The following is a 23,203-nucleotide window of genomic DNA, read 5'->3' on the forward strand; positions in this document are numbered from 1 at the left end:
TGGGGCCTCCTGCTGCCGCACCGCCGGAGCACGATTTCTGTTCTCATCCTGAAGCAAAGTTCTCAACCTGAAGCACTATTTCTGCGTTAGCGGAGTCTGTAACCTGAAGTGTATTTAACCTGGAGCGTATGTAACCTGGGGTACCACTGTATTTAAATCCTAGGTTTATTATTTTGTGTTTCACACTGAAGGATATTATCCCATTTGGCCCTTATGTGATGCATAATATGCTGGTTTTCACATTTCAAACAAGAGAAGTGCGAGACGACATTGTATTTCTCACCCTTTGCCTTCTCAAAAATGTCTGAATTTCTTCTACATTCACCAGAAGCAATAAGTTTACCAACTGACTATGCAATAAATGCAAGATACATCCGAGCCTTTCAAGTCTACCTCGCTGAGAAGGACATAGTTGGTGAGAGATACAGGATCTTTCAGTGCTCAAGAGGCTAAGCCAAAAAGCTCCATGCTCAGAGACATTTGAGATAAGCATAGAACAATTCAGAAATCCTCGTTAAATATCTGATGCAGAAGCAACTACCTACAGAGCACCCTTTGTAAATAGATTGTTCGTATAATGATAATGTGGGTTGATGTACACCTCTAAGCAAATCTAGGGGACAAATTCTCAGATGGTGTTAATTGTGGAACTGCATGATAAAAACTGGATGTATTTACAATTTTGTCATCAGCTTCCTTTCCAAACTACATGATTAGTATTCAGAGACTCAAAAGCACTAAGAGCTGTTGTTCCCTGCAGGACACACGTTAATTAAAACAGTATGTGTGCTCTATGCAACAATTCTTCCACCACATCACCTTGAAGTCTCAGAAAGTATTTTCCTGGCCACAGCTTGATCATTCAAGTCACTTTATCCCAGTGTTGACAGCTTTACAGGGATAGGAGGTTAAAACAAGGGTGTCTTTTTTCAAAGAGGGTCAGATTTGATGAAGTGAACATGCGTGTTGACCTTTTTTTAGGGTTGAAGTTCTTGAGCGTTTTTTGGGGGATTGAGGTTTTTGAGCTTCTTTTTGGATTTCCCCCCAAAGTTGTTGAGCTAAGGATTGAAATAAACTGTCGCAGGGGCCAGATTAACCAGATTTTTTTTCCAATCAATCCAGGGACATTTTTTGGGTTCTTTTGAAGCCGAGTAGCAACAGGGAATCAGTAGTGGGGATGGTGAAGCAAAAGACCTTGGGCCCAAGCACACATACATATTGTATAAAGGTGCAAAGCCCTTCTTTCGCACCCTGTGAAACATAAATGCGCAGAGTTTTTTTAAAAAAACTGGGCAATGGTGTACCACCCACTCGTGACTCCTTCCCTGTAATGGTTATAGGGGTTGCTCGTGCGTAAGTTGCCAACACTCCTGGCTAGGTTGCCTGGTTAAACCTTTTCTGTCTGGACAGCCCTTCACTTCGTGGCTGTTTCAGTCGCTAGCAGAATCCGTCAGTGGGCGTTTCTTGAACCTCTTCCAGCAAAGAAGTTCTTTGACGCCAAGTCTCCGCCTACTCTCCCTGCGCAGAAGTCTTCTGCGCAGGGAGGGTGTGGGCAGCGGAGGACCCGTGCTCTCCCCGCTGGTCTCCGGCGAGGAGTCCTGGAGCCGCCTCGCCGATTCCCCCATCTGCCCCCCTTTATCCCTGGTGTTACGCTGATTTCCTTCCCCAGCCAATGAGCTGCCTCTCTCCCTGCTGGGCCCTTCTCCAGCATCGCTTGGGAGCCTTGCCACCGCCTCTAGCTCCGATGGCAGTTCCCTGACATTCCCCCTTCTCCCTTTTGACAGATCAGGGGAGGCTCGGGAGTCACAGGTGGGCGGCCGTTGCCCAGGGACCAGTCTAGTAGCGTAGTTGGCTCTGGCTGGCTTCAGGAGCTGCTCGCTGCTGTGGAGCAGGAAAAATGGCGGGCACCACGGCAGCGAGCAGCTCCTGAAGCCAGCCAGAGCCAAGTGCACTAACAGGTTGCTAAGGCTGCCGCTGCCACGTTTCCCAGGACAGATTTGTAAATCTGGGGATATTCCAGGGACAAAATTTGTCCGGGGACAGATTTGCAAATCCAGGGACTTTCCCAGTGAACCGGGGACGTCAGGTAACCCTAGATTAACCCAATCTGCGGGCCAGATTAGGCCCCCGGGCCGGACTTTGGACATGCCTGGGTTAAAATAAATACAGTCAGACCTTGAAAGTCAAACAGAATCCATTCTGGAAGTTCAACTTCCAAAACGTTCAAAAACCAAAGCACAGCTTCTGAAGGTCCTGCAGCCAATCAGAAGCCATGGAAGCCCTGTCAGATGTTCGGCTTCCAAAAATAGTTCGCAAACCGGAACAGTCACTTCCGGGTTTGCAACCTTCGGGAGCCAAAACGTTCAAGAACTAAGCTGTTTGAAAACCAAGATATGACTTTAAATGTCTGAATTCCTTTCAGGATATACAAATGCAACAAACGTTGTTTTTTTTTAAAAAAATTAGAAAATCTCTGTATACTTGGCAAGCTTGCAGCTTCTGCATGGACACCTTGAAGACTGATAGAAGGCTACACATATAAGCTACTACTAAAGTGAGACAGCTCTAATCCATCCTATGCTTCAGCTGCTTCCATGTAGCTCAGGTCGCCTCTTTTGTACCTGTGATTCATAGACATAGCTGTCAATTTACAGATTTGAAAATAAGGGACCAGCAGCCTTGAAAATAAGGGACCAGCAGCCAAAATAAGGGACCTGCAGCCTCACCTGTTCCAGGCACTCCAGTCTTCCTGTCCTCCTGCAGTCTGGTCAAACTCATGCTGAGTACCTTCGAGAACACTTTCCAACCAACTTTGTAACCAGAGGTTCAACTGAATAGAATCTGAATCACATGCACCACAAGGCCTATGCAGCCTCAACTTAAGATGGCCCCCCGGCCTGGCTTTGCACTGCAAAGTTTGCAGCAGCACGTGCAACAAAATGGCGTCCAGCATTAAAAAACCCCTCAGCTTGCATTAACTAGCCACACACAAGGCATGCAAGCTCCACCCCCCCAGCCGTTCTTAGACTTCTTATTGGGTGAGCAACACAGCCAAGCAACACAGTTGGAGCCTCCCTCCTCCCTGGCCGGCAGGGAGGGAGGGAGAGGAGCTGCTTCCTTTGAAATTTAAGGGACATTTAAGGGACATCCATCAATAAGGGACAGCAGCGGGACATGGCGCTGGAATAAGGGACTGTCCCTTCAAATAAGGGACACTTGACAGCTATGTTCATAGAGCTAAGCGTTCACCTTGCTCACTTTGCTGGATGTGAAACCTCTGGTGAGATTGCAAAAAAGAAGGTGTTCTGGCTTAAGATAACTGGGTAAGTAACTAAGCAAGTGATTATCCCAGAACTGACATTGGCACTCCTTTCCATTTTCTGAGCAGGGCTGGTGAATCCCAGATGTTACAACCCCCCGGTGGAAAAACTGTTTGTGCCAGCGCCATAAATGGGGGAATAACTGCATACCTTTCGCTGAAATACTGGTATAATGGGCTATGGCAGTTGGCCCTTGGCAAGAAATTGGCACAAGAATGCAGGGAAGATTCCAGTAGTGGTGGGGGACCAACTCTGTCAACTCAGTGGTGATCTGGCACCTGTTTCTCTGCTTTATTAATAAATTAATAAAGGGGGATTTTGACAGGAGGCCACTCTCGGCTTCCTTCTCATTTTGATGTTTCTTGATAGTCTGTAACTTCTGGTGTTTCTGTAGTGAGTCTTTTATCAGTTCCTCTTTCTGAATTTTATAGAGTGACTCTCTTCTTGTCGCTTCTTCATTATGGTTTTAAAAAATGACAATAAAAACAGTTGAAAAAGAAAAGACTAGTTTTGCTCTTGGTTGCAGATGAGACGGAACAAACATCTCCCTTGGGAATATGATTCAGTTCCTCGTGTTCTGATAACAGATTATAGCTTCACATTCCGTATACCCCTTGAATTCACTAGGACTTGCATCCGAGCGGACACGGTTAGGATTGGACTGTAAATGATGTTTCAAATTTAGGAATACCCCCCTCTACTCAGGTATCTCAAGGCTTCTGGTCATAGATATTTATAGTGTCTATTGACTTAGGGTATCTTAAAATACTTTTTAAAAGGATGTGGCATGACTGGCATTCTGGAGAAAGGTTATATAAACAGATGAGTAAAGTTGAGTGGCCTCTACAGGTCTTCAAAGTAAAACGGATTTCACTCAATGACTTAAAATAAGATGACTGCCTCTGGGATTTTTAACAAGCTAGAATATGCCTCAGAATCTTCTGCAACATGCACTGATTCCACAGCAGAAACGGCAGTGGCTAATAATGTATGCTAAGTAGGAAGTTTGAAAAACACTTCTCTGTGTATATTAGTTTTATACATACAGATAGGTAGCCGTGTTGGTCTGCCATAGTCAAAACAAAAAAAATTCCTTCCAGTAGCACCTTAAAGACCAACTAAGTTAGTTCTTGGTATGAGCTTTCGTGTGCATGCACACTTCTTCAGATACACTGAAACAGAAGTTTCCAGACCCTTCTATATAGTGAGAAGGTGGGGAGGGGTATTACTCAGAAGGGTGGTGGGAATGGGTGATTGGCAGATAGCTGTGATGTTTTATACATGTTAGTTTTATACATGTTATCAGTTATATACATGTTATCAGTTATATACTGCAGGCTAATATTCTGATGCTTAAAGGAATGAACAGTGGCACGATATATCATTTATCTGCTTCTGTCAGTATGTGTTCCAACAAATATCCAAAAGTTGGCAAATTTTGTCAAGAATGTGTCACAGCACGGTATCATAGCACAAACAATGTTCTAGCAGTGCAATCAGATGTACCGTATATCTAATTAGAAATAAGCATCACTGGCTTCCGTGGGACTTACTCACTGGTAAGCATGTATGGTGGCCTTATTTTGGTGAATGCATAACTAGAGTATGTCAGCCGGCCTCCCAAAATTGTCCCCTGGACCAAGGACTAGATCTGGGGGGAGCCAGGTGCATTGCTGCCCTTGACGACTACCTCTGGCGCCCGTGAAGTCTCTGAGAGTCCTCACTCCCTGCTCAATGTCCCCTTTGTTAAGAAGTGGTGAGAGTAGCTTACCACCACTTGAGAAGGAGGAAGGTGGGAGACTTAGGTTCTTCCCAACTTTGTGTTTCAGCTCTATGGGCTGGATTCAACTAAGCAGGTGGGAGCCAGTGCCCCACAAGTTCATACAGGATTGCCCTCTTCCTATCTTGCTCCTCCCCAGCTGGCTCCAGGGGTCTAGAGAATACCCAGAACAACAGATGGATGGAGGAGAGGGGAGACTGTACCCACAAGCAAGTGGAAATGCTTGTTTGATGGCACGACTGAAGGCTTCCCCAGCAGAGTGCTTTTCAAAACTCTGTTGGGGACCACAGAAGCTGGATTTAAGCTGGAGTGACCAAGAGGGAAGGGAGGACCAGAAGGGGGCTGTGTCAAGAGTCAGGAGGAAAAAGGGCACGTGTTCCTGCATGTCCACTCATGTACACATATCCAATCTCGTAGAATAAATCCTCTTGATACCGCTCAATATTTTTACATGTTCGCCCACCATCAAATCACATCTCTCCTCTGTCTCCATGGACAGATTGTAAAATAAAACCCGGACAGGTTCAATGTTTTTCGGCACTGCCATGGTGCAAAAGCATAGATCCAAGGCACAGATCCAAATGGATCTACATTACAAGCGATTCTTGAAATCCACCATTATGCCATAGGACAGGGCGTGTCCAACTCAGTTATTACAGAGAGCCATAGGAGCCAACTCCTAGGGGCCCCCACAATAAAATATTTAAGCAGAAAGTTGATGGGCATTTCCATTCAAATGGTGTGTGTGCATTGCATCATGTGATTGATTGTGCAGGGTGGGGCTTACCTGGGCCCCCATAATATTTCATTCAAGTTGGCAGCCCTGCAGAAAACTAAGTTATTTATTGTTATGTTTATAGAATCATAAAACTGTAGAGTTCGAGGGGACTCCAACCGTCATCCAGTCTGCAATCCTGCCTACAGCTATCCCTGGGGCTCAAACCTCCAACCTTCTGGTTAACAGCCAGGCACACTCACCCACTGCGCCACAGAAGGTAGACCCACACCAGGATTTCAGAATGCTTACGCTAAGCACAGATTAAAAACTTGACAATGGAACAGTGAGTGCAAAGAAAACTGAGTGTGAACACAGCCTTGATGTACACACAATAGATGGACACGGCAAGGGGAAGTTTACAAGGAATAACACCAGCCTGCATGCAGCTGAACTCTATAATAAACAAGGCTGCCTGCCATACGTCCGGGATTTCAAAGGTGGAATTGACGTCCGGGGGGTGAGGGTGGGGGTGGAGATTTCTGAAAGGCAGTGCTTTGCCCTGGATCTTAGGCAAGTCAAGATCTTGTCTGAAAAAAGCTCAACAGCATTTGGGTTTTCCTAAAATAAGCTCAACAACTTTCGAGGTGTCCTGGTTTTTTTACTTTTTGAAATATGGCAACCCTAACAATAAACCAGTTCTTCTGCAAAGTTCAGCCTAAATCAAGTTCTTATTTCTTAGAGTCCCGGGTCTCTGAACACCACATTGATCCTCACCACTGCCTTGTGTGAACAGCACACCCAGCAAACCTCTAGAGTTGCAAACATAGCAAGTCTTCCCTTTAAGAAATCCCTCATAAAGGTCCAATAAACTCCAGGCCTCCTGATAACACAATTTGGAAGCGTAATATAATGAACTTGACCTATGAGAAGATTGTATGCAAATGATTGATGTGGGAACCAGTGGCATAGCGTGGGTTGTCAGCTCCCGGGGCCAGGCAAGTAATTTGCGCCCCCTAACCCGTGGATTTGCGCCCCCTAACCCATGGATTTGTGCCCCCTAACCCCCAGATGTTGCGCCTGGTGCGGCCGGCCCCCCATGCACCCCCCACGCTACGCCACTGGTGGGAACTAACTGAAAAACGATTCATCACACTACTAAAAATCTCAGAAATATGTTTGTTTTCTGTTGAAGTTACACTGAAAGAGCAGTAGTTGTGGCAAGTATCCAAACTCAGCTCGACCCCAGTTCTGCAGCTACAATGCTGATTTGCTTTGTTTGCTTCATGTAAATGCAAAAATTTCGCCATTGACATAAGTAGACAACGTAGTAACTTTTGGATAAATAATTCCTATCTCGAAAGGAGTTGTTTTGAAATCGGTGTAGAAAAATTAGTGTAATGGATCCTGTACAAATGATTTCACCTATATATGCATATATATATAGTAACAAATGAGTGAATATATATTCTTTACCTGGGAGATGATTCTCATGTGCAAATTGAAATAGGGCAGTTTAAATGCATTTTACTCTGGTCTTCATAATCTGGGTAAAAAGTGTGTGACAGTCTGAACAAGCGAGACTTTGCTTCCTCTTTTGGCCCTCCCATGTTTGCTGAGTGCTATGTAAAAGCTTTTGTACATGGCTGATTCGTAGGCATTGTAGTTGTTGGGAAGAAGAGTTTCTTTGAATTTACATTCGTCTTGAAAAGTTGCCTGAATAGAAAAAAGAAAGAAACCCAGTGTGATTGCAACATCTGCTCACATTCGTCATTGCATGTTGCCTGTACAGTTCCCTTCATTTCTGGAATACCACCTTTAATCTGTATTGCTTCATATTGTTTCAAGGTGTATACATTAAATACAGGTAGACAGATAGATGAATCGATGGGAATGTATACATTAATTAAATAAATGGGTGTGTGTGAGAAAGAGAGAAAGGTAAACGGCCAGTTCCTGTGGTCCATGCCTTTATTGCTACTCTCCTGAAAATACTCCTTCCAAACAGAGAAGGTAGAAATAGCAAAACTGATATTCTGACAGGAGTGCAGGTGTGTTCTTTCCAAGGCAGAATAGAAAGGTAAAATTACTTCCCTTGATTTGAACGCTATACTTCTGTTGATGCAGAAGTATCAACAAGGAGCAAGACGGTCTGAACATAATACACCAATCCTGGTCTGACTGTACTGGCTACCGATTAGTTTCCGGGCTCAATTCAAAGTGCTGGTTTTGACCTATAAAGCCTTAAACAGCTCAGGACCGTAATACCTTAAGGGCCGCCTCTTTCCATATGAACCTACCAGGACCATGAGATCATCTTCTGCGGCTCTTCTTTGTGTACCGCCTCCTTGAGAGCTCAGGAGGGTGGCAACAAGAGAACGGGGCCTTCTCTGCAGTGGCTCCCTGTCTGTGGAATGCTCTCCCCAGGAAAGTTCACCTGGCGCCTTCACTATACATCTTTAGGCACCAGGCAAAAACATTCCTCTTCAGCCAGGCCTTTTCAGGGGGGGAGGGGGCGAGATATGGTTTTTGTTTTGATTTTATGTAAGTGATTTTTAATGTGGACCGCCCTGAGACCTTCGGGTATAGGGCAGTATAGAAAATAATAATAATAATAATAATAATAATAATAATAATAATAATAATAATAATAATAATAATAATGAAAAAACTGGTAAGCGAGGTGTTCCCCATCTTATATTGGCACAGCTGGTTATTCCTAAGTGCAGAGCCTTACATTTGTCCCTATTGACATTCATTTTGTTAGCTTGGGTCCAGTTCTCCAGTCTGCTAAGGTCATTTTTCGAACCCTGATTCTGCCTTCTGAGGCATTAGCTACCCCTCCCAGTTTGCTGTCATCTGCAAATTTGCTAATGAATGTTAGAAAGATGCTGGAATGAACCTACATGGTCTTAGCAGAAAGGTTATAAAGAATTAAGTTAAAATGGATTGTTATTGGGTTAAAGTGTAAAATTTAAGGTTAAATTGCGTTAAGATAAATTATGGAATAAAATCTGAGAAAGAGGGAAAGGACTTGCTGAAACAATTATGAATTAAGAATACAAAAAGGGAGGCATGAGGAAGTCATGGAAAAAAGTAAATGAAAGATAAAAATATGAAAATACTGGATGTTATTGTTTCTAAATGTTATTGCTTAGCTGTATTGTTTTTGGGTTTTCTCTTTTTTTCTTTTTCTTTTTTTCTCTTTTTTCTTTTTTTTTTTAGCATTGTATTTTCCTGTATTTTTGAAGTATTGTAATCTTTTCTATTATTATTGTCTGTTTTTCTTTCTTTGTAATTGTTAAACTTTAATAAATATCATCTGCAAAGTTGCTGAGCATCCCCTCAATTCCTCCGCCCAGGTTATTTATAAAGACGTTGAAGGACAATGGGCCCAAGACAGAACCCTGTGGCACCCCACTTGTCACTTTTGTTTGTTAAAATCAGAAGAAAGGAAGCTGAAACAACCAGTGTCAGGGTTTCTGGGACCAGGGATGTCCATGCCTGCTCAGGTGCCAACACTGGGCCTCTTTGCCACTGCCCCCATCCAGAGGAACACCTAGGGTTCTTTGTACCCCTTGGCAAGATCTGTTTCTGTTTCCATTTCTGCCATGGTGCAAGCAGCACGGGAAGCTTCTGTTGGGAAACTGTACGTGCAGCTACTTACAGAGAGTCAATTAAGGTTTGGCAGACAGCCAGAAGGCAATCTGAAGGAGTGAGTATGCCTGGTGATAACAGAGGCATGGAGACAGCTCCCTGATTGGTCAAGCTCTCTCAAGGGAGTGATAATTAATGGCCTACTAACTGGGATGTATTCAGAGTTCAGTGGTTCAGTGTGTCAGCAAGTGTAGGAGTTGTGAGTTGTGTCAGAGAAAGCTAGCAAAAGATCCTGTAAATAGTCCACTGTATATAATAAACACCTAACTACAAGTTCCTGGTCCCTACTTCGTCTATCCTGTCTGCAGCCAAGTCGCCAATTGCTTCCGTGGATTCTGCGTGTACTCTGCTAGGTCTGGCTAAGGTCCTGCAACTAGTCTGAAAGTTGCGAAACACCAAATAGGTTTTGCCAATAGCTTCTCCTGCTGTGGCAGCCACAGCCAGCGGCATAGGAAGCCTCTCGGGCACCTGGGGCAGCATGCCCAAGGGTGGGGCAAACCGCCCATAGGGCGGGGCGCAGCACCCATAGGGACGGGGTGTGTGGCGCCCATTGGGACAGACAGGGCGCGTGGCACCCATAAGGAGGGGGCACAGGGCACCCATAGTCACAGCGCCCTTAGAGAGGGATGGGACAGGACACCTGGTGCCCTTAGAGACGGGGCATGCCGTGTGGCCTCAGCCACCCTACAGCTGGGGGGTGGAGGCAGTGGGAGGACAGTGCAGAGCCTGTGGGCGCCGAGATGTGTGCCTCATGCGTGCTGCAGGCCCGCCATTTTGTCACCTCCTGTCAGGGTGACACCCGAGCTGGACTGCACCCCCCGCACTACGACCCTGGCCACAACGCATCACCACACGCACATATGTGGTACACTCCACAATCTGTTTGAGATTCCTGCATTGTTGGGGGTTGGACTTGATGACCTCTGGGGTACCCGGGCCTGCACCCCTAAGCAGGGGCCAGTTTTGCCACTCCCTAGGTACACCTCTGCCCCCATCAGCTCCCATTCTCTGGTTGAACATTTGGAGTTAGGGCCCTGGATTTGAGCCTTAGCTGTAGCACTGCCTGCGTGTTGTATGATGGTGTGGAAAATATTTTATGCATATTGTATGCCATGCTGGTGGTGACAAAAGCTACTGGGAGGGCCTTTTATTGGAAATGTAATAGCTAGTAATTAAATGCTAAGAAAAACCTGTTCAGAAGTCCCAATAACTTTTTGAGCACGGAAGACCATGGTAGTGTACCATAGAACAGACATGTTCAACCGGTCAACCACGATCGATTGGTAGATTGCCGGCGTGCCCCTTGTTTATTGCGGGATTATAAAAAAAATTGCCTGGGTTCTCCTGACAGGATTGTTCCAACAACCCTTGCCTATCCTTCCCGAAAAAAGCTCAACAACTCTGGCCAATGCTCCCCCCAAAAGACTCTTGGCAATGGCAATGGGTAGATCACTGCCAGTTTTATTATACTGGAAGTAGATTGCAGCCTCTAGAGGGTTGGACCTGCCATAGAATACCGTATTTTTCGCTCTATAAGACACACCAGACCACAAGACGCACCTAGTTTTTGGAGGAGGAAAACAAGAAAAAAAATATTCTGAATCTCAGAAGCCAGAACAGCAAGAGGGATCGCTGCGCAGTGAAAGCAGCAATCCCTCATCCTGTTCTGGCTTCTGGGATAGCTGCGCAGCCTGCATTCGCTCCATAAGATGCACACACATTTCCCCTTACTTTTTAGGAGGGAAAAAGTGAGTCTTATAGAGCAAAAAAGATGGTAGATCAGAAAACGGTGGCTTCGTGTATTCCGTTGCCCATGTAAATTAACGGTTCCCATGAGTGCAAAAGGCAGACCAATGGTTGGCTCAGGGATAGGCAACCTAAGGCCCATGGGCCACAAGCATCCCACAGGGGTCATTTAACCGGCCCACGAGCTGCCCCTAAACTGAGCCACCCGCTTGGAGAGTCCCCACCCGCTGCGCTAAACCAGCACAGTGCAGCACAGCGGGGGGACTCGCTTCCGTGGTGCTGGAAATCGCGTCTGTGCATGCTCAGATGCCGAATATCACATCTACACAGATGCTGGAAATCGTGTCTGCACAGACACCGGAAATCGTGGCTGTGCATGCTCACACATGCGCACGATCCAGCCCCCCACAGAGGGATCTCCACTGGGGTGAACCAGCCCAGGCGAGGTAAACCTTGCAGACTCCTGTTGGCTAATACAGCTATCAAGGTAACTTGCATGTGTGAATCAATGATCATAGTTGTAACGTCACAGATAAAATTCTGTATCTCCTGATGCCTGGGTGAGCACCATAGATTAAAAACACATCAAAACCAGTTTCCTTTGAGCAGCAGGTTCCCGCTATGCATCACAAATATGTTTTGAAACTCCCCAGGTTGGTGACATTGGTGGCCGCTGTTTGAGAAACAGCTCACACATGCAGCTCTGATTCATCAATTGACAGTAAAAGCCATCAACATATAGAGATGGGAAAGCTGCCTACAAGGCTACATGAGAATCAGTCCTAAAGTTACACAGACTACCGTATTTTTTGCTCTATAAGACGCACCAGACCACAAGACGCACCTAGTTTTTGGAGGAGGAAAAAAAATATTCTGAATCTCAGAAGCCAGAACAGCAAGAGGGATCGCTGCACAGTGAAAGCAGCAATCCCTCTTGGCTTCTGGGATAGCTGCGCAGCCTGCATTCGCTCCATAAGACGCACACACATTTCCCCTTACTTTTTAGGAGGGAAAAAGTGAGTCTTCTAGAGCAAAAAATACGGTATATCTTGCACAATAAATACAGTTAATTTGGACCAACTAATCTCATACATTTTGGAATGCCAGTGAATGCAGATCTTGACAGGAACGGATACTTTTTCAAAGGTGAAAATATTCAAGATTTCTCAGTAAAACTCATAGCAGCATATTAGCATTTCCTTGACTGAAAACAAGATTGTAAGACTACTCACCGTGCCGTATAATTTCCCTTTGCTGTTCATTGCAATAAAGAGTGCACTTTTGACACCAAACAGACTAACCACACCTCTCTCTACTGTTGATATTTCCAAGAGACCTAAAGAAGCAGACAAATGCAATGGAGATTGAAAGCCGCTTTTTTTACATCTGCTGAAGGAACATTATTAAATATAGAAACCCCTATTTTAAAGAGTTATACAAAATTTAATTGAAAAAAATAACTTTTGTGCAACAGGTTTTTCATCTTAAGAAACTGTACTCTAAAACCAAATTTAAAAAAAAATCAGAAATAGGCTGGTCCACAAATAAATGCATTTTAGTCGATCTGCCTTTTATAAGTGAATAATCAGTTAGATGAGGAATTAAATCATTTGTGTCTGCAATCCTCTGCACACTTACCTGAGAAAGCAAGTCCTACTGAAAGGAATGGAGCTTCCTTCTGAGTAGACATATATAGGATTGCACTGTGAATTTAGAACCCGACAGTTAAGCACCTTGCATTTCTCATTGATTTCAAGGGGGAGGCCTAAGCTTAATTCTTAATCAAAGGAACACACGTCTGTTTAAGTGTGGCTGGACTGTGCACTAAATCACCACCCTATTTTAATTCTAATTCTTTTCTGTGCATCTATACAAGAGTGCACACCAGAGGGCAATTCCACTTAGAAGAGACCCCAAAAAAACACATTGAAGACTGAGCGTCAATAGTGCTAACAGAATGCTAACCGCCTCCTATTCCTGCATTGCCCGGGGTTGGGCTAGATGACCCTTGGGGTCCCTTCCAATTCTACAATTCTATTATTGGAAGAGGAGGCTGAAAATTTGGGAAGAGAGGGAATGGAACGGAATGGCTGGGAAGGAGAAGAAGAGAGCCAGAAAGAGAGAGAGCGAGAGCGCACAGTCTCATTGTCTGGCTAGGTAATTTCCTGGTTCTCACTGAGAAACTATTCTTAAATGTTCCCAGGGAAGCGAGAGTTGCCCATAGAAATCAATGGAGTAATTCAGTATATTAACATAACTGAAGCTGGGCAGTGTAACCCCTTCCCCCCCAAAAAACCCAGCCCAGTTGGTGTGTGATAGGTAGCTATCCTGTTTTGCTTGTTCACAGACGATATTTTCTGTCCATAACTGTTTCCTCATTTGTGTATTGCCCTTTGAGCAACATTTTAAAAAATGTCTGCATGTACATAAATGTACACGTTCTTTAGGTTTCTGCTCCTTCTTCCAGGTCTCTAGGTGTAAAAGCGCTCCATGTGTGTGCATCTTATCTCTAGTACACAAGTACACACAGGGATTCAGACTACCAGCACACTGGTTTTCCTTCCATTCCCCCTCCCAAGCCATCTGTCCCAACAGTAAATGTGGCTCATTGTGTTTGAGTGGCAGATTTCCTGCTACTGCAATCAGATCCATTGTGAGATAAAATAATATTTTTTGCATTCTTAATTTGTTAAAAGAAGGAAATGATTATTCTCAATCTCGTAGCACATCTGATACAGGACATATTGTTCCAGAACGTATACATAATCTATCCAGCAGGAGGAACGAAATGGAAGGCTTAAGTAGTGATTTCTTGGTGCGTTAATGAACAAATATCCCTCTCTTTATCTATGGCGACGCTGCCGTAATGTAATTGCTGGTTCAGAGCCAGCAAGCCCCGCCTTCTCTGCATTTTTGGCAAACTCAGAACTTGCAGCAATGCATTTAAAACAAACCATAAATATAATTCCCACTCAGCTCTTCGAATTCCAACCCTCTGAACTGTGATCTCCACAATGTAGATCACAAAATGAATGATGAAGTCATTTTCTATACTTCGTAACCAATTGCTGGCATTATTTTTCAAAGCAGTCTTTTAATTTTCTGGATTAAAATCAACAACCTATATTCTTGCCATGAAAGCCGTCTTTTAAGATTTCTCAGTATTCCCAACTTTTCCCCAAACATCCCGTACATACAGGCTGCAAGTCTATCTACCTGCAAAAAAGGGGGGCAGGGGGGGAACAGGAAGAGCATCTTAAAAAGAGAGAGAGAGAGAGAAAGATCCCAACCTCTTTGCTTTTTCAAGGCTGTAAAGTCAAACCAACTAAAAATAAGTTGGTATCTAATTTTGTCCAAGTATTCAGGACATGTTTCAGCCTGGAGGTTTTGGGTGCTGATTGATCCTGAAACATTTAAAAAGGCCACAGAAGTACTTAAGACTAATAATCATAAGCAGTAGCTTTCAGGTTCTAGGTAGGGTGTTAGAAATCAAGTCAAAAAGTGATATCAATTCCACCATTTTGCATTGTGATGCAGTTTGCAACTCACTGTATTGGTTTTCAGCATGAATACCACTTATCTGTCCATCTGGAAATATCTGGAGATGAAACCCAATCCCCACGTTGCAGTAAAGCCTCCGTCGCCTCTTGATTCCTAGCAAATAGTCAGTCTCCCAGTTGACTTCAGATTTCTCCCCTGACATTCCAGCAAGGGACCTGGATAAGATAGACTCCCATCCTCTGTCCAACAGGGTGCCATTTGTTCTGACGACAACTGGGTAGGAAAAGAGAATCTCAGCCAGAAAGCCCAGGAGAACAAAAGCAGGGAACGTCAAGTGAATGCTGGCTTCGTAGGACATAGTGATGAGAAGCCTTTGTGCAATAGCCATCCGTTCACCTCCTGGGCACGTGGTCAGAATTAATGGCCCTAAAAATACCACCCTTCTTGTTTTTCTCCCTTCAGCATGGTGGCAGTGGCTTATTTTTGGAAAGCAGAGGAAGATTTTGGACATGAAACTAAAGCCCAAGAGCAGTTGGGTCAGGGAGAGAACGAGAAGCCTGTTGGAGACCACGTTTTGAATGCTTCCTGCTCTCCAGTAGGCAGCATTCTATATTTGATTGATCTATCGTTATGCCGAAGAATTGATGCTTATGAATTATGGTGCTAGAGGAGACTCTTGAGAGTCCCATGGACTTCAAGAAGAATAAACCTATCCATTCTGAAGGAAATCAGCCCTGAGTGCTCACTGGAAGGACAGATCCTGAAGCTGAGGCTTCAATACTTTGGCCACCTCATGAGAAGAGAAGACTCCCTGGAAAAGACCCTGATGTTGGGAAAGATGGAGGGCACAAGGAGAAGGGGATGACAGAGGACGAGATGGTTGGACAGTGTTCTCGAAGCTACCAGCCTGAGTTTGACTAAAGTGCGGGAGGCAGTGGAAGACAGAAGTGCCTGGCGTGCTCTGGTCCATGGGGTCATAAAGAGTCGGACATGACTAAACAACTAAACACCAACATCGTTATGTTAAAAGGGAGACCCCACCTTGCAGTATTGATCTGGCATCAGTGTTCTGCCTAAGGGTTACATCCGTGTAACCCTTAATCAGCGGAAGCTCCTCTGTTGAGCAAAGTGGGGTGTAGCCCTACAAAGATTCTAGTCCCCCCAAACCTCCGCAGCCATGGTCCGGTCTCCTGACGCTCAGGCATTACAGTGTATTAAAGCATTTCCCGGACTGAGAGGCTTCCTCAATATTTCTGCCCATCTTCTCAGCTTAGCTGATCAAAATAATCAACCTTGAGACGTAGGCTGACAGTGAGTCGCCCAAGGCAGCCCAGGGAGCTTCACAGATGAGCTGAGATGTAGGCTTTCAGCACCTTTTCCCATCTGTAGAGGCAGGAGAGCTATTAGGATGATAATTATTGGAAATTTCAATGGGTTTCCAGACAACACTGGGGGATTTCCCAGCTGATATGACTGATGCTCCTGTCAAAGCCCCAGCCAACCTCTGGAACATCCGAATGGCTCGGGATGTTGACACCATTGCCCCGAGTGCCTCCTCCCACTTTGTGGAGTCCCCTTAGCTCCCTGCTATAACCCAGAGTTTAGGGCAAGGAAACAGGCTGGGAGACAGCGGGTGGCGCTGTGGGTTAAACCACAGAGCCTAGGACTTGCCAATCGGAAGGTCGGCTGTTCGAATCCCCGCGAATCCTGTGGCTCTGTCCCTGCTCCTGCCAACCTAGCAGTTCAAAAGCACATCAAAGTGCAAGTAGATAAATAGATACCGCTCCGGCGGGAAGGTATACAGTGTTTCCGTGTGCTGCTCTGGTTCGCTAGATGCGGCTTAGTCATGCTGGCCACATGACCCGGAAGCTGTATGCCGGCTCCCTCGGCCAATAAAGCGAGATGAGCGCTGCAACCCCAGAGTCGGTCACGATTGGACCTAATGGTCAGGGGTCCCTTTACCTTTACCTAGAGCTTTCCAGGGAGTGAGGGGCTTCTTACAGTCTGGCCTGGAGGTGGCGGGACTGACGGTAGCTTGCTGATGTTTTTTTGCAAAGCATTTTGAGGATAAAATCACTTACATCACCAGGACTTGACTCCATTGTTACAGCAGGTGAATCTTGAGAGGCAACACGAGAATGGGCCTTTTCTGTGGTGGCTGCCCTGTTAGTGGAATGCTCTCCCCTGGGAGGCTCACTTGAAGCCTTTGTTACATATCTTTTGGATCCAGGCAAAAACATTTTTGTTATTTATTAAATCTGTATACCACCCTTCGTCAGAAGATCTCAGGGTGGTCCATAGCATAAAAATACAAGATAAAACATAAAACATTCCTCTTCTCCCAGGTTTTGACAAATCTATGGCCTTTTAATAAGCATTTTTCATTTTTTTTTTTTTTGGTAAATCGCTTGTCTAGCATAACGAGGCCCCCATGCTGCTTCTGAAAATCACTGTTCCTAAGCTGATTTCTCAACAGAACAGGCTAGATTTCAAGATGGTATCCAAGATGGTTTGAACGCTTCTGTTTCTATGGCAGTATAGGAGGAGCTTGAGAGTAGAAACTCAGCAACGAAATTGGGGGTTTCGGGAGTGTATAAAAACAACAATACACATAACAAATAGGTCCCACAATATCCGTTCATTTAATCAATTTTGAAGCCTCCATATAATATCAATAAACCATATTAGTGCTTTGAGGTTGTCTTGCCCTATAAAATATTTGAATTACATATTAAATTGGAAACAGAACAATGTTTTGAATTTTTCTTTATAAATTAAATGTTATGCTTGCTGAAATTTATATCTATATCTATCTATATCTATCTATCTATCTATCTATCTATCTATCTATCTATCTATCATCTATCTATCTATATCTATCTATCTATATCTATCTATCTATCTATCTATCTATCATCTATCTATCATCTATCTATCTATCATCTATCTATCTTTCATCTATCTATCATCTATCTATCATCTATCTATCTATCTTCTATCTATCTATCTATCTATCTATCTATCATCTATCTATCATCTATATCTATCTATCTATCTATCTATCATCTATCTATCATCTATCTATCTATTGATCTATATCTATCTATCTATCTATCTATCTATCTATCTATCTATCTATCATCTATCATCTATCTATCTATCTATCATCTATCTATCTATATCTGTCAAATTGAGTCCCAATGTTTTTTGTCTGGTTTGCATGACATATAGGCTAATATGAGATATATCAGATTAAAATGCAATGCAATGACTATAGGGCTGCGATATGTCCAGAATTTTTCCAGACATATCCAGGATTCAGCTGTATGGCAACCCATATTGGAAGTGCCATTTTTGGCAATTTCTGGGGGGGGAAGCTCAATTTCTGGGGAGAAACCTCGGGGAAAAAAGGATCAACAACTTTGCCTAAAAAAGCTTTCTGAAATGTGACAACCCTAACTTATGAAGATGTTTAATATGCCACAAAAGCTTTTAAGAAAGAACTAATCAATGCACAGAAGGACGGAACAATTAAAGGGAATGATCCACATTTACACAGGTAGCACCAAAGAAGCATTTCTGCATGGTAATTGTACTTTCTTGAACAGCTGGTTTTGCAACCTCACACCATGACATCAAGACTAGGCTGAGGAAAGGATGAAATATTATAAGGATGGGGAGTGAGACCTTTTTTCCGGTACAGCTCATAGGATTAGGTAACTGCCATATAGCAGTCTTCATACGATGCAGGAAGGTGTCAGCTTGGTTGCAGAAGGCAGGGGTTCTGATTTCTTCCCAAATATCGAGTGCCTGGTCGTCTGTGGTTCCGATACTCCGCTCCAGCTCAAAACAATCTGCAATCAGTTCCTTGCTAGTTATGTGGAACACAAATTTTAACAGTTCCAAAGCTACAGGGTGCAAGTAAGTATTCCAGGTTACTAGATACTGTTCTGTTATCAGTTTGTCTTTTGATCACGTTACTATTTGCATTGTGTTAACTTTGTATGATCTGGCCCAGTACGGTGATTTGTGAAAAGGTTAGTTTTCAGTTTTCAAAGAGCAAAGCCAGGAGGATGGGCAGAAATCTCTGCTTGAGAGGAATTGAGTTTCAGTTAGCAAAGAGGAAGACTTAAGGCTGAGTGTTAGTCATTGTAGTGTAAACTGATTCTGAGCAAGTAGTTTAGTAGATACTAGAAGTTGTTTTGACTGTTCTTGTTTTGATTGCCATCCCCCCATCCCTCCTGAGGAGATGGACACCCATTTCTGAGGTCTCCACCTGCCAATCAAACTCCATCCTCAATCAAATCCCCCCGAGACAGCCCCTCACAGCTGATTCAGACAGAGTATTTGCCTTACTTGTTTGTGTTTTGTTGGTTGATGGCAGCCATTTTCAGGCAGAAACCATGGAGAGAGATCAGACAAATCAAAGAGCAGGAGAGAGGGATGATTTTATTTTTTAAATTGGTATAAAACCTACCAACCGGCTTGCTTGGTAGGCAAACAAGCAAACTGATGCAGAGCTCGCCTTCGTGTTTGATTATTGCAGCATCGAACAGGATGCTGGCTGCAAAGTCTGAGGACTGGAACATGTATGTGGGTGGCGCTGTGGGTTAAACCACTTAGCCTAGGACTTGCTGATCAGAAGGTCGGTGGTTCGAATCCCCACAACGGGGTGAACTCCCGTTGCTCGGTCCCAGCTCCTGCCAACCTAGCAGTTCGAAAGCACGTCAAAGTGCAAGTAGATAAATAGGTACCGCTCTGGTGGGAAGGTAAACGGCATTTCCGTGTGCTGCTCTGGTCCACCAGAAGTGGCTTAGTCATGCTGGCCACATGACTCGGAAGCTGTACGCCAGCTCCCTTGGCCAATAAAGCAAGCTGAGCGCCGCAACCCCAGAGCCGGCCACGACTGGACCTAATGGTCAGGGGTCCCTTTACCTTTACCTTTAGCAATCAACCCATTTGGTGCACAGAAGTGGTGCACTAAGGAAAGAAATGTCTCTGTCTGTGCCCATTAACATAGCTGTTAACTGTGCACTGTGCAATTCTAGAGTCTGCCTTTTCATGAGCTTCCTGAAGTTGCATAACACCAATAGTCTAATTAGCACCATGTTCTTTTTGTGGGAATGTTCAGGGATGCAGGAAAGGATATATTGTCTGATTATATCCTTATCCAACTTGTGTTAACAAGTTCCCCAATTTCAGCAGAGTAAAAATTCCCCTTTATTTTAAGTTTGCAACTGCAGCGTTTGCTCAGACTCGCTAAAGTCTCTAGAATAACTATTCTGGTAATTTCCCCTTATTCCCCCATAAAATAGAAGAGAGACGACACAGTCCTTTACAAAAGTATAAAAAGGGTTTGCTCACATTCTGTTCACAATCAGATCCCAGAAGGCAGACTTAGGCTTAATGAAGTAACATACATTTGGAATCTATCTTATAGGAAGATAGTCCCTTTGTCCTCTCTTGGCTGGGAGCCAAGAGGGCATCTTTCACTCAGGAGAGATGGAAGAGAAGGAAGAGAGCTGGAAGAGAGAGATGGCTGCCCTGCCCTTTGCTTTTATCATTACCTCTGAACTCTCTGGAGAACCAGTACTAAGCTTAATCAGTGATTCATCCTCCTCTTCTGAGGGTCTAGTCATTATGTGAGATTTCCTCTCAATGACTGTGTCAACTGAGCTCCCTGAGCTATTGCTGTCATCATCAGTACTACTGAACTCAATAAGATCAACATCATCATCGTCAGAATCATCAGAATCATCTCCAGTGGGAAATGTGTGAACAATCACTCTCTCCTGTTCAGGAGATTAACACTCCAAAATGACAAGAGACGCCTGGGAAGAATCGCGAGACCTCGGCTCCTTATCTGTCGGGAATAGCAGTGGGGAGGTCGCCAAGGAATATCTGCCGGTGCCTACGCTGTGGCACATTCCTCTGACCCGGGCAGAATTCCTACAGCCACACCCACCTCTAGTCACATGAAGAGGAAGTCTGTCCCAGCCCAGAGGGAAACAGGAAGTTTACCTGCTGGCTGGACAAACATCCCTCCCCATGTCTAAACATGTCTAGGAATGTTGTACTTGACTGCTCTTGTGTTTCACATCCCACACCTTTCACCTTAGAATCCTTCAGCAACGACAACATTGAGGGTCTCATATATCAACTGAGAAACAAAGCAAGCAAGGACTTATTCTCAGGCATACAGGGAAGCTTCCCCAATTATTTGTCAGGAAGGACAACCTGCCTACAATAAGGTTACCAGACATCCCCGTTTCCCGGGGCAGTCCCCGGATTTGCAAATCAGTCCCCTTACAAAATCCATTGAAGTTGAAAAGTGTCTCCGGATTCATTGAAAAAAATCTGGTAACCTTAGCATACAACAGTGTGGAGTATGCATGGATTTCTAACAAATATGAGCCTTAACTTTCATTGGTATCTGCCCTCCCTCTCAAAGCTAACTTGAATATTGATCCTGTGTTTTTCAGTTGAACAAATACACCAGCGAGCTCCCCAAATGTGTTAATTTTGGGTAAGCTGCAACAAGTTATCACCATTGCCTGCAAACCAAACATGAGGAGTCCATGTCGTGTTCCACCTTGACAATCGATGTTACTGTCGTCAGGTGTAGTGGTGATTGCTGTCTTATTTTCTATTAGTGAAATAAGCTTCCTGCATTCATGTCTTTCTCAGTATGGATCGCAAGAGAGATGTGGCTCCCAGCCTTGTGAGCCGTTGTCTACAGAATGTCCTTATCAGCTTGGAATTGCTTTCTTCACTGTCTTTGATAGCGGCACAAGTCTCTGTGGGTTAAAGCTATATCCTATTAAAGTATACAGTGGTACCTCGCGTTACAAATGCTTCGGGTTACAAACTCTGCTAACCCGGAAGTCGTACCTTGGGTTACAAACTTTGCTCCAGGATGAGAATGGAAATCGCGGGGCGGCAGTTAAGAACGGACCTCTGGAACGAATTAAGTTCTATTTACACATCTAGAGTTCCCTCTGAAGTGGATCCAATTGAGCATATGGATTCCAGAGTTTCTCCTACGCCTTGCTATTATTCCTTCTTGTTTGGATTGGGGTTTTTTAAAGCTCCTACACAGCCAAAGAAATGGGAATAATTTGTTAAAAGCTAGTACGCCCAAGTTGAGAAATCAGATTTAAATTAGTCTAGAAAAGTGCTGCAAAGGAAAAATGGGTTGCCTGATGTCATCGTGATGTCAGGTGATTAACAGGTGGGGGACCTGCCAAATTTGCTGCCAAGGGTGGGGGACTTCAGGGTCTGGTGTGCCTGCTTGGAAAGGTTTCTGACCCCTGCCAAAGAGCGAAGGCATCTGTTTGTGACAGCTCTTAACATATGCAAGATCAAGATCAGATTTCGAAAGTATTTTGAAATAATAGTACCGACAGTGGTTAAATATAAAATGTAAGTAACTTGTTCTATTAAAAAGACCGTCTTATTTTTATCTATGTCCTCTAGCTGGCGAAAGCCTTTGTAGCTGTAGAGACTTCAACTTGTCCCATATGAAAAAAGTCTAATTATAAACAAACAGATCATTATCTTAAGCAGTAACAGCGAAGTGTTTCGACAGATTAGATTTGTAGTTGCTCAACCGTCCATCTTTTAGATATCCATTCATACAAATGAAGGGTAGAATTGTGCACAAACGATCAAGCCCAGGGCTCAATACGGCCCTTTTCTTCCATCTCTGTGGACCCTGTGGCTGAAACAGCGTGGGCCGGGGTCCTTGCAAGGAAATGATCCCTAGAATGGACTTATATGTGAGCAATGAATGGAGAGACTGCAAACCATGTGACGAAATGGAGGAGAGGCAGGAAGGCTTTGCAAAATTATATTCCAAACTCTTTCCTTTTACTTACCTGGGTGGGACAGCTCGTACCCTTAAAAAAAATTAATGGAAACTAGAGAACTCATGAACAAAAATATGTATTGAGTTTTAGAGCCATAGTTGATTATTATGATAAGTTATTTAATCCTTTACAGCTGAAATCCTGCACTCAAATACCCAGGAAAATGTTGCATTAAACTCAGTGGGTCTTATTTCTGTGTATACGTGTGTGCAATTGCGCTGTTAACTTGATTTTAAATGATTCAATCTGGGAGAAAAGCAGGATAAAAATTTTAATAGATAAATGTGATGTGATACAAACGGAGGTTCTGCAGTCACAAGGTGAAATATGCTGCCAAGGTGATCGCTTGACAAAATGGCCCCAAGAGGAACAGCATGGAAACAATGTGAATATGCTTGTAGCAAGTGCAGGAAATTGCCAAAAATGGGGGGAGCTTTTTTGACCCATGAAAATGATCCAAAAATGAGATAATTTTGGCCCAACCTTCATTTTTAAAGGAACTGAACATTCCTCCTATTTAGAAGTCGATGAATTCCATAAATTACTCAATATTCCAGAGTTTTTAAGCTTGATCTTGATGATCCCGTGAGGCCATTGCAAATAGGATGCAAACCTT

General features: G+C 44.0%; 2 protein-coding genes across 4 annotated transcripts in view; one reads left to right on the plus strand and one right to left on the minus strand.

Moving 5' to 3' along the window:
* The window catches only part of RAD51AP1 (RAD51 associated protein 1), a 100,954-nt gene that overhangs the window by 39,689 nt on the left and 38,062 nt on the right, over positions 1-23,203 (plus strand). The window lies entirely within an intron of this gene.
* Positions 1-23,203, minus strand: part of FGF6 (fibroblast growth factor 6) — a 187,593-nt gene that overhangs the window by 1,362 nt on the left and 163,028 nt on the right. The window contains exons 1-3 of one of the 3 annotated variants that reach the window (XR_014168486.1): positions 14,768-16,248; positions 12,451-12,554; positions 7,292-7,531 (exon numbers count right to left, since the gene is read on the minus strand). Coding sequence is in view for 2 of the 3 variants with exons in the window: in XM_081911894.1 (XP_081768020.1) it covers positions 7,355-7,531; positions 12,451-12,554; positions 14,768-15,230 (744 nt within the window). In the remaining variant the exon portion in view is untranslated. Of the gene's footprint in view, positions 1-6,945; positions 7,532-12,450; positions 12,555-14,767; positions 16,249-23,203 lie in introns of those variants that run through there. The other 2 variants (XM_081911894.1, XM_081911893.1) reach the window with 2 other exon arrangements.

The sequence above is a fragment of the Podarcis melisellensis genome (assembly GCF_964234715.1).
Source record: "Podarcis melisellensis genome assembly, chromosome: 5".
Lineage (NCBI taxonomy): Eukaryota > Metazoa > Chordata > Lepidosauria > Squamata > Lacertidae > Podarcis > Podarcis melisellensis.